This window comes from Epinephelus lanceolatus, chromosome 15 (genome assembly GCF_041903045.1).
Source record: "Epinephelus lanceolatus isolate andai-2023 chromosome 15, ASM4190304v1, whole genome shotgun sequence".
NCBI classification, from domain to species: Eukaryota; Metazoa; Chordata; class Actinopteri; order Perciformes; family Serranidae; genus Epinephelus; species Epinephelus lanceolatus.
This window is the reverse complement of record NC_135748.1, coordinates 21,404,011-21,417,401: the sequence shown is the minus strand read 5'-3', so window position 1 is coordinate 21,417,401 and position 13,391 is coordinate 21,404,011. Positions and strand designations below refer to the sequence as shown.

At 41.6% G+C, this 13,391-nt stretch overlaps 1 protein-coding gene across 1 annotated transcript in view; it reads left to right on the top strand.

The window, feature by feature from the left end:
- ubr1 (ubiquitin protein ligase E3 component n-recognin 1) overlaps positions 1–13,391 on the top strand; it is a 24,071-nt gene extending 10,680 nt beyond the window's left edge. Inside the window, exons 17-47 of the mRNA XM_033642519.2 lie at positions 16–126; positions 235–300; positions 913–1,014; positions 1,105–1,168; positions 1,260–1,384; positions 1,482–1,534; positions 1,626–1,728; positions 1,821–1,869; positions 1,976–2,130; positions 2,236–2,335; positions 2,437–2,540; positions 3,121–3,201; positions 3,604–3,785; positions 3,886–4,094; positions 4,206–4,305; positions 4,437–4,589; positions 4,685–4,785; positions 5,115–5,214; positions 5,309–5,457; positions 5,543–5,598; positions 5,702–5,798; positions 5,962–6,029; positions 6,245–6,392; positions 6,492–6,576; positions 8,549–8,685; positions 8,774–8,882; positions 8,970–9,026; positions 9,111–9,188; positions 9,287–9,457; positions 10,060–10,161; positions 12,068–13,391. Coding sequence (XP_033498410.1) covers positions 16–126; positions 235–300; positions 913–1,014; positions 1,105–1,168; positions 1,260–1,384; positions 1,482–1,534; positions 1,626–1,728; positions 1,821–1,869; positions 1,976–2,130; positions 2,236–2,335; positions 2,437–2,540; positions 3,121–3,201; positions 3,604–3,785; positions 3,886–4,094; positions 4,206–4,305; positions 4,437–4,589; positions 4,685–4,785; positions 5,115–5,214; positions 5,309–5,457; positions 5,543–5,598; positions 5,702–5,798; positions 5,962–6,029; positions 6,245–6,392; positions 6,492–6,576; positions 8,549–8,685; positions 8,774–8,882; positions 8,970–9,026; positions 9,111–9,188; positions 9,287–9,457; positions 10,060–10,161; positions 12,068–12,209 — 3,357 coding nt within the window. The 3' untranslated portion in view covers positions 12,210–13,391. The remainder of the gene's footprint in view (positions 1–15; positions 127–234; positions 301–912; positions 1,015–1,104; positions 1,169–1,259; positions 1,385–1,481; positions 1,535–1,625; positions 1,729–1,820; positions 1,870–1,975; positions 2,131–2,235; positions 2,336–2,436; positions 2,541–3,120; positions 3,202–3,603; positions 3,786–3,885; positions 4,095–4,205; positions 4,306–4,436; positions 4,590–4,684; positions 4,786–5,114; positions 5,215–5,308; positions 5,458–5,542; positions 5,599–5,701; positions 5,799–5,961; positions 6,030–6,244; positions 6,393–6,491; positions 6,577–8,548; positions 8,686–8,773; positions 8,883–8,969; positions 9,027–9,110; positions 9,189–9,286; positions 9,458–10,059; positions 10,162–12,067) is intronic.

Sequence of the window (13,391 nt, the reverse complement as noted above, 5' to 3'; positions counted from 1 at the left end):
TTCCATTTGTTGCAGGAGAGCTTTGACCACACTCAGCTGGCAGAGCATCCTCTGCGCTGTGTGGTGTTGGCCGCTCAGGTCTCTGCTGAAATGTGGCGGAGAAACGGGCTCTCATTGGTCAGCCAGGTATGCTACATTCTTTGGCTGCTTAAGGCATTGCTTTAACTCAGTGTGCTCTCTGTTATTATGTCTTCAAGGAATAAATAACAAGTAATTTTTGTTTCACATGATCAGGTCTACTACTATCAGGACGTAAAATGCAGGGACGAGATGTACGATAAGGACATTCTCATGCTTCAGGTTAGTGGCAATCAGACAGTAATTATGTTAACATGCACAAAATATTCCAGTTTTGCCCTTATTCCAAAAAAAGACATTATTCTTGCTAAGCTGTTTGCAAAGCTAATAACAATGAATAATCCAGTAATATTCCCGTTTACATGCAGCCATGCGTACTCCGTTTAATGTGCACTAACGTGCTGTTATCAAGTGAAATGGCTGGAGCTGTTTTCTTGTGGGCATGCATCTCTTCCCTGGCTTTGCACACTGTTGGCTAGTTGGTTTGACCATAAACAGGAATGAGGCGTGTAACTGCAGTATTAACCCAAGTTGAGACGCATATTCTGAATACGCTGTATACATGTCCACAGAATGCTCCTAAAACCAGAAAGATACCTGCATATCCCACATGTCTTCACTGGAAAATGCACCACACCTAATTTGTAATATCAAAATGGAATATGCTCTTTACACGACCTGTATCAAATTTGGAATAATGGCATATTTTAAAAAATGCTGTAATATTACTGTGCATGTTAACGTAGTCATTGAGAATGTCTTCAGAATTTTTCTCACGCTCCTGCTATATACACAGTGTGGTGATGTATAACCCTACCCACAAACTGTTTACAGATAGCTGCTTCTAAAATGGATCCCAACCACTTCCTCATGCTAATCTTGTTGAGATTTGAGCTCTTTGAGTACTTTAATGGCAGTTGTTCAAGCAAAGACCAGGTAAGTGATACCTCCAACAATCATTCAGAACAAAAAGTTGTCGTGCCACCAAATGCTCTGCTCAGTGATGAAATGCAACATAATTTGCAGGACGAACTGATACAGTGGAACCGCTTGACAGAAGAGATGCTCTACCTCCTCATCGTCATCACTGGTACAGTGTGACATATTACTGAGTAAACTTGGGAAGTTTGTTGTTTGGATATGAGCTGTCCTATAGTGTCTGACCACTGGTGTGTTTGCAGGTGAGCGCTATGTCCCCGGTATCAGTCAGGTGACCAAAGAGGATGTGACAATGAGGGAGGTTATCCACCTGCTGTGCATCGAGCCCATGGCTCATAGTAGCCTCGTCAAGGGTTTGCCGGAGAATGTAAGCTGCACGTGTTGTTTAAATTATAGAGTTAATGTCTTGAATTTAATGAGGGAACAGTGGTTTAAAAACAAGTTTGAAATGTTTTCTTTTGTAGGAGAGCCACGAAACAGGCCTGGAGACTGTAATTGCCAAAGTTGCCACCTTCAAGTAAGATTAAAGAACTGTGAAAGAGTTCATGATTTATTTCACTTGTCATTTCAGAGTGGGTTTAATCTGTCTGCTGTGCCTTTGTTTTTAGAAAACCAGGAGTTTCAGGGCATGGATTGTATGGTGTAAAAAAAGAGCGTCTGGTAGAATTCAACCCTTTCTTCTACCATTATTCAAGATCACAGCATAGCAAGGTAATGCAAAGTCTATATGCCAGTTTTACATTAAATCGACCCAACTTTTGTTAAATGTTCCTCTTTTTATTCTCATTTTTTACGGTTTGCAGGCAGAAGAGTCTCAGAAGAAGAGAAGGGCTCAGGAGGGCAACGATAAAGGTGATCAATGTCTTTGCTCTGCACAGGCCTCCATGTGACTCCAAGATGTGACAATCTGTACTTCAGAAGCTAATGCTAATGAATCAACTCGTGTGTTCATTTGCAGCTCTGCGTCCTCCAATACCTCCACCCTTCTGCCCAAATTTCTCCAGCATAGTGCGTCTGCTCTGCTGTGACATTATCATCCACGTCCTGAGACGTGTCTTGCAGAGAGCTGCAGAGGACCGCTCGACTCATTGGACAGAAGCCATGATCCAGAGGGTACGCACTATCTTTTTTTTCTTTTACAGAGTCTGCCTTGCTTTGCCTTTGCCCTTTATCACTCAAATCATTTGGAGTAATAATATGCATGCGTTTACCACACAGGCCCTGCACTTGATAGGTCAGGCATTGCTTGAAGAGAAAACACAGCTTGAGGATAGCAGTGTGGAGGAAGTGACCTTTGATTTCAGCCTCAAGGCCCGCAGTGAGTGACAGCTAGTTGTTTTGTGTGATTTTATCACTCATACTTCTCAAAGCTGCAAACTGGTTAATTTTGTGACATATATGTCTCTTCTGTTCTTCTAGGAATAGGTTCCGAACATGGCAAGTCAGTGTTCCTCTTGTTATCCAAGATTAAGGCTGTTCCTTCCCTCGAAGCCCAGAAAGACATGGTCAAATGGGTTCTACAGGTAGGCTGCTCCATTAGCCGATTTACATTATGCATTTGAATCACATAATAGGGCTGTACTGAATGTCTTTTTTTACATTCAATGCTTCTATTGAGGTTTTGGACTGAAGATTCAAATGTCTGTCATAACATTTTATGACATTGTAACCCTAAAAATCAAACAAACAAAATCCTTTATTTGAATAAAGTGTTTAGTCACATTAAATGAGTTAGTGTTTTTATAATTGAATCGGCTTCCTTCTGTGAATAGATGTAATTTATGTTGTTGTTAGATTGCTGCTGTATTGCCCTGTTAATACATGTGCGTACATATACTAATGAAATTATTGTAGCCTAATCTTTATCTGCAACTGTGCTAAAATATTGGGTTTAAACAGAATGAGTAGACATGCAAACAAACAAAGAAAAATCTGCGTAGAAATCGAGTGCTGATTTAGAAATTTAATGCCAACGTAATGAATGAAACTTGGATGCTTCAGACTTTTTGTTACAAATCAGTTTCTATCATTTTTGCAGACTGATGCATGCAGACTTATTTTCCAATGACCTTCACCATTTTAAATGAATGTTTTTCTTGCTAGATGTTTGAGATTGTCAAGTGCCTTAGAGAGAACTCCAGTCCAACAGCCTCCATGAGCGTGGATACAACCAAGCCAGAGGAGGTAAAAGAACAACGAATGATGAATTTAACAATGTTATTTACTGAAACAATTGACTTAACTAGCTTGCGCTATTTTGGGGTTCTATACTGCCACACTGAGTGTGGGCAGCTGGGTTTTTAAAAAGGTTTCTTGGCAGTGTCCACTAGACGATTTGGCGGTTGAATGAGTGCAGATGAAATAACAGCTTATACTGTAGCCCAGTCTTTGCATGACAGATGCGCTCCAGGTTAGAGCATCCATCCAACTCACCTTTCATTTGGTGTCCCAATAGGATCTGAGGTTAAGGTGCAAAATACAATATAGCTGTCAGTCATTAAATTTCAAGAAATAACAAAGACTTAATTGCTTTCTGTATCTTCTCAGTGTTTAGAAGTTTTACCGTCTGACTTGTAATCATTCCAGAGTGCTCAGGACAAAGAGAAAGCTGAACGCAAAAGAAAGGCAGAGGCAGCCAAACTCCACCGGCAGAAGATCATGGCCCAGATGTCGGCAATGCAGAAAAACTTCATTGAGTCAAACAAGATGCTGTACGAGAACGTGCCAGAAAGCGGCTCACAGGGAGAGGCTGTTACATCCGCACAGAGGTGAGGACGACCATTAAATCCATGGTTGTTTTTAGCTGGCTTGAGCTCAACATCAAAACCAAATGGCTAATTCTAGTTTTGGTTATGTTTATTCCTCTAGCTGTGCCATGGAGCACAAGGAGCTGTGTGTAGCCATCGGGCCGCGCCGAGGATCCTCCCCGGCCGAGAGGGAGGTGCTCACCTGCATTCTTTGCCAGGAAGAGCAGAAAGTTGTGGCCCAGGCTCCGGCCATGGTGCTAACTGCGTGTGTCCAGAGGTCCACAGTGCTGACACAGTGCAGAGGAAAGATACCGACCATTAAAGCAGATGGTCAGTCTCCATTTAATTCATTTAATTGTTAACAACTGTAATTTGTTGTGTGGGAAATTAGACTCATTGGACACATTGGACTCATATGTGCACCGTCTTTATCCTTTAAAGGAACAGGAGCATCATATCCTCTCTTCATGCCTCCTGAACTGGCAGTTGGGACCCACACTGGCAGCTGTGGACATGTCATGCATGCCACATGTTGGCAGAAGTGAGTTATTACAAAAACAAATTTGCTAATTATTATTCTTTCAGTGCCACTCGTGTGTGTGTGTGTGGTCGAGTGTAAAGCACAATTGACAGTTCTTTTACCATTTACATGTTAATCTCTGTACTTATCAGATATTTTGAGGCTGTTCAGAATATGACCAGGAACCGGCTCCACGCTGAGCTGATCATCGACCTGGAGAATGGGGAGTACTTGTGTCCCCTGTGCAAGTCTCTGTGCAACACCGTCGTCCCCCTCATTCCATTTGAACCACTAACGTTTAACTAGTAAGTCTAGTCCGCCTTATTCTGGCAAATCTGCAATGGAATGCTGGTTGTACAAATGTATAGAAGTTATTTGAATATTTCTGTCCTGTGTGCAGTGAAAACGCAGAGATAATTGGACAGCATTTGACCCTGCCTCGCTGGGTTCAGATCATCTCTGCCAGGATTAAAGGACTCAAGTCAGTCACTCAGGATAACGGTAAGAAGACATATTCATCATACAGTAATTGCATATTTTTGGTTGGGTGAACAGCAGTGGCAGAGGAAACGGCATGTAAATTAGAGTAGCTTTATTTGATGAAGGGCTTTTACTGTAAAGTTGCTGCAGAAACTGTTTTATTTTGCCGCATATTGTCTTCATAAACAGAAAACAGGTGCATGCAGATAGTATTCGAAAGGCTGATAGTGACTTACCTCAAAATTCGATATCAGATCTTTTGCTTCAGTACTTACCAACGAATTCCAGTATGCCTAGTTGCTTGTTATGTGCGACGTGAGATGACTGATATGTTTCTCTCTCTCGTGCAGATTGCAACACAGAAGGCAGTAGTGTCGATGTGGACACGGGGCTGTGTGGAGAGGGCCAACCAGACTTTAGGTCCATTCTGAGCTATGGCGTGCAAGAACCGTGAGTGAAACTGTCTGCTCCTTCATGGTTTCTTAAATTGCTACAATTTGCTACAACACATGAGTTTGAATTCTCTGCTGCTGGTTGTCTTTAGGAGGAAGTTCTCCGACAGCATAATGGAGATGCTGGTTGTTTGCGCCACCACTGTCCACAGGGTGGGACTGCAGACAGCACCCAATGAGCTGTGCCCACGTGTACCCCTCATGGCTTGGAACACATGTGCCTTCACTATTCAGGCCATAGGTACAGTAAGATTTGGCTCATTGTGTCATTCTGCCATCTTTTCATGTTTTTGCAACTCTGACAATAGGTTTGCATGTCTTCACAGAGAACATACTGCAGGAAGAGGACAAGCCGCTCTTTGGGTCGTTACAAAACAGACAGGTTAGATGCCAAATGACTTGTTAACAGCTGTCATATAATGCATGTTAAGTGTAATGGTTTAACTTGGTCAGACATCAGTTTTTGAAATGCTTCTCTACTTTAGCTTGCAGGTCTGAAGGCTATTGTTCAGTTTGCAGCAGCTCAGAGACTTAAGAGCTCACAGGCTGTCATTCAGAGGCACTTCACCGACATGTTGGGGGGTATGTGGACCTTTAAGAATACATATATTCATGTGTTGGATGTAATTGCATGCCTTTCTTATGTGTAAAACCTATTGTGTTTTCCTCTATTAATGAAATGTGCTTTTTACTGTGCCTTGCTGTCCACTGATCTTGTGATCATAACTGTGACATCTTTCCCCAGTCTTGCTACCAGTCATGGGCAGAAAAAACAGCCCCTCTATTCTGGAGGTGGACTTCTTCCATCTTCTGGTAGGTTTCACCTAAAGAGAACAGCTGTGTTGAGAATAATGGGCCTATTGATGATTACATTCATGCACTCATGCTCTCATAATGAAACATGATGATAGATTTTTATATTTTACTATAATTCACATTTAAGTTTCTCCTAATTTAAGTACTTGTATTTATTAACATACTCGAATTTGTTTTGTTAATGATGTGTGTGTTCTTGTGTGTTTTGTCAGGTGGGGTTGGTGTTGTCAGTACCTGCACTATATCAGGAGGAGGCTGTAGACTTACAGCCATCTGCTGTCAGCTCTGCCTACAACCACCTGCACATCATGCATCTTGTCACCATGGCCCACGTGCTGCAGGTCCTCCTTTCCTCTACAGGTACAAACAGCAAAACGTACATACTGGTTTGCATACTGAGTTACCTCAGAACGCTGAACAATTATAAGGATGATTTCAGAATGGTGTCATTTTACCTAGATTTCCCTGCAGTAGCTGGAGAGGAGACAGAAGAGGCGAAAGCAGCAGCAGAGCTGTACACGACAGTGTCACAACACACTGAAAGGTATAAGGGTTTCTTATCATCCTGTAGTTCATCAGGCAAAATACATGACCGGATTTTTTTGTTTGACATATGTATGTTGTTAAAAAAGGATAAGTGCATTAGCTGTGAATTAGCTAAATTGCTTGTAGTGTTTTTATTTCAGTAATGCTTTATTAGGATAGTGGCAAACCCTCTCTACTGAATGACAAAAAACAGTTTCTGTCAGCAGCATTTACAGCAACATGCAACAACAACCATCAAGAGCTACAACAATCATGGCAGGGAATTCATTTCCTGGCTATATAATTGTCAGCGTTATGCATAGATGTGCAGTTCTCGTGAGCTCCAAACCCTGAATAGAATATGAACTAAACTGAAACATTATGTATTCTGATACCTTGATTATTGAATTAAAAGATAGAAATGTGAGCCAAAATTGTTGCCTCCTACAGATGTATAAATATATTGAATGAATTTCTTTTTTCCTTATTGGAGTGAAAGTTCAAACTCAGAATTTATGTTGTGAAAAAACAAATGAAAAGGGACTGTAGTAAACTGTGTCCAAAGATTTTGCAATGTCCATTAAGAATCTGTCAGTACATGGATGTAATTCTTACCACTGTTAGTACAGAATCCCAGCAAACGTTTTTCTTCTTCGGGACATGAACGTCTCAGTGGTGCTATCATATCTGTCATGCTGCTGCTAAAATTGAGTAGCTGGAAATGTAAGCTTCATGGTGACAAGCCTGTGTTTTTTTGTTTTGTTTTTTTCCGATTATTATCTTTGGCTTTTATTAGACAGGACAGATTTAAGCGTGAAGGGGAGAGAGAGGGGGTGACGTGCAGCAAAGGGCCGCAGGCTGGAATTTAATCCACGGCCGCTGTGGCAAGGACAATGCCTTTGTACATGGGATGCCCACTCTGACGACTGAGCTACTCAGCGCCCTGGCAAATGGCCTGTTTTTTTTAGCTGTGACCAGCAGCTCTATAGGTTGCTCTATCGAACAGTCGGTTGTTCAGTCCACAAAAATTTCCTCACCCTTCGGCAGCCACAGTTTATGCCCTAGGAGGCTTCAATTTGGCATGGAGGTCAAGTGTGTGTGAGTGAAGGTATCTGTTTTCATGCCAATCGGCAGTAAGGGGCTGGGGGGCAAGTGTAAAAGTGGCTTGTAACAAAAAGGCTCATAATGTGACCAGACTTTGTAGACAGACGCGCGCACACACACACACACACACACACACACACACACAGATACATAGATAGACAGACAGGCAAACACATCCACACACACTGGTTTACCACATCCCCTTTCATAGCTCATGAACTGGTTGTGGTAGGGAGGCATTGTTGTACTAGTGACAAGTGTTTGTGAGGTTGTATGTTATGTGGTGGCTATTGCCACTTTGTGCTGGTTTCCACAGAGTTTTGTTTAAATTTACATTTCTACCAATCCACATTTATTTGTAAACTCAGTTTAACTGTTCCTCTTCCATTTAATAACAAGAAAATTTTAGGGATCTTTTGTTGATGTCAGACACTTCAAACTAAATGACAGCAGGATATGCATTTATTATTTGTCTTTATTCAGACTTTAAATGGCAGCTCTTGACGATAAAACTTTTTTAAATTGCCATTTTTAGGGTTGTCCTTCCGGGGTTGAAACCACACACATATACTGCATGTCAGCTTAAACCTACAGAAGTTCACCATCCAGGCCTCTCTGTGAACACAGTATACAGACATTTTCACTGAGTGTGGGGAAAGTTTGACATAGCAAGCACAGCAGAACAGTTATTTTTTATTAGCATGCTTCATAATCAAACTTGACAGGAATCAACCTCGCCTGTTTGTAATGGAAACAAATGTCCTCTCAGAAGAGCTTCTTGTTTCCTGTTGTCAGGGCCCTGTCCATGCTGCATGCTCAGAGATGGACTCGCTAATGTGGACTGCCTTCAGCTTGTTTGACAGATTGTTCTGTGTTTCGCTCATCAGGCTGACTTCAGATGTGTCCGGCAGCTCTGTGGCAGAAAGAGTGAAGAGAGGAATCGAACCTTTCCTGCGCTGCGCTGCTCTCTTTTTCAATTGCCTTACAGGAGTACCTCCTCCAGAGGAGCTTTTTAATACTGCTGGTCAGTGAAGTATAATGTCATTAAAACATACTGAATATGAGGATTTAATGAATGAATTAATTCAAGCTAACATTCTGGGTCTCTGCAGTTACCTCTCAAGGACAGATGGAGGCGCTCTGCAGCTATTTGGCCGTACCCTCCAATGTGTTCCAGCTCTTCCAGGAGCACAGAGACACTTTTACTCCACTGCTGCAGAGGTGGGTGATGAACATTTAGTCAAGCTCAGTGTGTTTGATTAGAGGTGAGCAGCTTATATATAAATATATTTATTTTTACTTCCTTAGGTGGTGTGGGAGCCCAGCTGTTACCAAAGTCCTAAAAGGCAAAACCCAGACAGTCAGGTAGGCTTTGGCCTTTGTATTCCTTCAGTGCAATTTTATTTTCTAATAAAATATCTCCTAATAATTGATCAATTACCTCCTCAGATATCCCAGAAGAAGGAATCGTTTAATTGATCTTCCTGAGGATTACAGTTCTCTCCTCAATCAAGCCAGCCACTTCCAGTAAGTGGGAGAATGAAGTCCCTTCAGTCAACACCAGACAGTGTAAACTCTGCTCAAGATGTTAAAACCCACTTAACTGCTCTGTGCTTTGTCCTCAGGTGCCCCAAATCTACGGATGATGACAGGAAGCATCCGACCCTGTGCCTGTTTTGTGGGGCCATGCTGTGCTCTCAGAGCTCTTGCTGTCTCAGCCAGCTGGATGGGGAAGATGTGGGAGCGTGCACCGCCCACGCTGCTACCTGTGGTGCTGGAGTAGGCATGTTCCTCAGGTGGGTCAATTCAAGTCCTTACAGGGAGCAAGAGAATTAATTTAATGCGGTGGCTTGAGGTATTTTGTTGTTGGGTTGTCTGTCCTTCCAATAACTCAGAGATACCTTGCAGGAATTTCTTCAGATTTGGCAAAAACGTCCACTTGAACTCAAAATTTTAGTGGTCAAAGGTCATACCCAAAAGGTCAAAATTCAACTTTACCGTTACATCATAACGCTTTGCAATAACACTTCTGACTGTTATTTAATGCCATAAGAGAGAGGGGGGACATTTGGTAGCACACTGAATTGGTGACACTAATCCTGGTCGCCCACCAATAGTCTCTAAATGAAGACTGCATGTTTCTCACTGTAAATTAGTCACTGGAGACATTCATGTCAATATAGTGGTAACTTCCACTACGTACATTATATGAGTCTGGACAGACATGGATGAAAACTGTAACTGCAACATGACTGTTTGGCAGAAGCATAAAACTGTGTGGTGGAAATTCTGGTACAGCTCTAAAACTTGATGTTTGACTGCATTTTTTTTCTTCAGATTGTATTCTTTCCTGCTTGAAGTGTTCAATGTAAATAAAGTTTGACTTTCATGTTGACAGGATAAGAGAGTGTGAAATTGTCCTCATGGCCAGTAAGACTCGAGGAAGCACATACCCTGCTCCTTACCTGGACGATTATGGGGAGACTGATCCTCACCTCGGGTAAGAATCATAGCTTCTTCTCCAGGTGCTGGCTGTTATTACTTCTGCTTAGAATTGCAAATGTAGACATGTCGATTATTGCCTCCTACAGGCGCCACTACAATTTAAACACCTCCACCATCTGTAGACAGTTATATACAGAACTGCAGGTCTGACACTCATTGTGTTTCAAACCTGCTGTTGGATAATATTTGCTGAGCCTGGTGCTTTTCATCTCTGAGACCATGTGTCTGTGTTTGAAAAGACATGGAGCGTGTCACACTACGTATTTCTTGCATGATGCACTAATTTCAACAGGGTAGTCTTGTCTCAAATCGCACACTGCCATATGCAGTTATCAGGAGTGATGATGGTTTTTTTTCTTTTCTTTTTTTAAATCACCTCTTCTTCTTGTTTGTCATCTTTTTAGCAATGTATTGCAAAGAGACAGTGGAGCATTATCGCCAACACTTGACTGCGATCTCCGCCCACACATAAACCAAACATACACCACAATGTCAGTGCTGATTTAAAATGTGCCGCCACAGCTGAAGCAAATTAGCTAGCTATTGAATTAGCACTCACATTATTGTTTGCGGGTCCAAATCATTACAGACCCAACAAAGATTACTGATGGCTTCTACAACAGTGTTGGTACTCATCTGTATAATGCGGTGGTGTTCACTGTAGCCAGGTCCAGGACCATACTGATGTTTTGGTCATGGACTTTCCACGTCCACATACGATGTGCAAAGTACCCTGTTACATTCATTGTCTTCTTTCAAGATACACTTCCGTTGTCACAGGAAATTTAACACTGACATACAGTCTCTTTCAAAATAACACCTTGAATTACAAACACACGTGGTTGAGTTTAGGAAAAAAGAACAGGGTTTGACTTTAGAATTTTACGGGACGCTAACACCGCTCTCACGGGTGAAGGCGGTGTTTGTTGGAGCCATCCACCACCCTTCCTGTCTGCTCCAGTTGGACTTCTGCCACCTTATCTTTCGGTCTTGTCCCACTGCGTTTCCCCTTGACACCGCCAGGTGCCGTTAAACTATAATGGCACCTGCCCGCGTATCATGCCAATGTTAAAGGACGTCTTTTTTCGTTGGTTTCTGACGCCACAAGTTACTGGCCAAGCGCCAGATTTCGACGGCTTCGAAGTGAGTCCAGGCTCCCAGCTCAGGCTCCTTGTTGTCCCTAGCCGCTTATTAAAATTTGAGAAGTTTGTGACCTAGCTTCCGCTACATCACAAAGATGGCGATGGTTGAGGATGAGAAGTGGTCCACACTCCACACTTGTGGAGCGTTTTGAGTGCACCAGTAGTATACTGCATTTTCTCATACTTGGTCGTGTGAACACATTTGGCGCGCTTGTGCACTCAAAAAGTGTTTCATACAGAAGTATGCGATTTGATAAACAATGTTTGATTTCCAAATTGGGAACAGGATTACATCACTTTTTTCATTGTATTAAATGGACTGTGCACCTAAAAATAAAAATCATATTTTACCTCTTACCTGTAGTGCTATTTATCAGTCTCAATTGTTTTGGTGTGAATTGCAGAGTGTTAAAGATATTAGATGTATATGTGTGATATAGATGTGTAATTATTTAATAAAATAGTATTTTTGATTTTGGAGTGACTGGCCCTTTAAGTGAAGTTTTAGTGTATAGTGTAACACTGCACAAATCACGCTGTCCTTTTTTGAAAAAGTGTTCCAGTAGAATCTTGCAGTTTTAAATTAAAATTATTCGGCAATGCCATCACTGGAAAAAAATAACTACTAATCATAAGAATTATTACTGCTTCTATCAGCAGCCGTGTCCATGAAATACATTATTTTGTTGTATCAAATGTATTTTGTGTTTCTTTGATGAACCCTTGAATAAATCAAGCCATCTGTCTTTTCATTTCTAGAAGGGGCAATCCATTGCACCTTTGCCCAGAGCGCTACAGGAAGCTGAACCAGCTGTGGCAGCAGCACTGCATCCTGGAAGAAATCGCCCGCAGCCTAGAGGTGGTCAACGTTATGTTTGCCTTTGAGTGGCAGATGTTGTGATGATTGCTCCAGCTGTGGTGGCCGGGAAGTAAAGAGCACAGCCATAGAGCACAATCTCCTCCGATGCTCCTAAGGCACACACACACACACACTCACACTCACACACATACGTAAACAAACAAACAGAAATCACTCCTATAATCAAAGGAGGCCCGAGCAGCTGGTCCCTCCCTGATGAAACCCCTGCTGGAGTCTAGAGCGGTGGGACAGTCAAAAGAGGAGGAACAGTGGAGGGGGATGAGTAATGAGCAAACCCAAGTCGCCTTGTTTTAATTTGATTGTCTGCTGTGAGAATGAGTTTCTGCTAGAATATTATAGAATAAATAGGCTCATTCAGATAAAGACGAACATCCGATACACGCTAACATCTTTCAGATATCAGTTTATATATTTAATTTCTCTCCTCAGTCATGCCGTGAATTTTCTGCATTCTCTTTTGGTGTTACAAATCATGATTTGTCATAAGTTATAATGGTTGAATTATGCTGTTTATGGAGGGTACATGAATTGGGAAATGTTTAGGCATGCTCAGAGATCTCACAGGTTTTTGCTAAATTATGGAGCCACATGCCACTGTCACCTTTACTCACATATGGGCGCATATGTAAGGGATAAAACATTTATCGAATCTACATTATTTTCAAAGTGGTATTAAAACAAACTCAGCGTTCTGGGAGAACTATACAGTAACCTGCTTTCCTCATTTCCTGATATAGATGCATTTCATGAGAATAAGCACACATTTTGACTCAGAATATTTCAGCCACATTTTGATATTTATGGTTACAAGTCCTCACTGACCTGCTATCATACTATATGCTATTATCAGATGCCCTTTTACGAAAACAAACTATTAGGCCAAAGTAATGAAGACTATCAGATATCCACTGTGTGTTTGTAATTATTAGTATTTATCGCGGGGACCATTGCTCGGCTGTTAACAACCACCACTTAACACAATTTGAATTTACGCAAAAAAATGAAATCAATATTCTATTTAAGAAGGAAATGTACTTTTTATTGAAAAAATCCAATGTAGTATATGATATCTTTTCAGTTTCAATTCAATATTGCTCAGCCTTTTCAGGAAACTATGTGTGAATATAAAATGTCCTCCTTTTTGTGTTGTTTGACAGTACATAACTTCCAGGCTACAGAAATAAAGACACTAGCCTCTATACA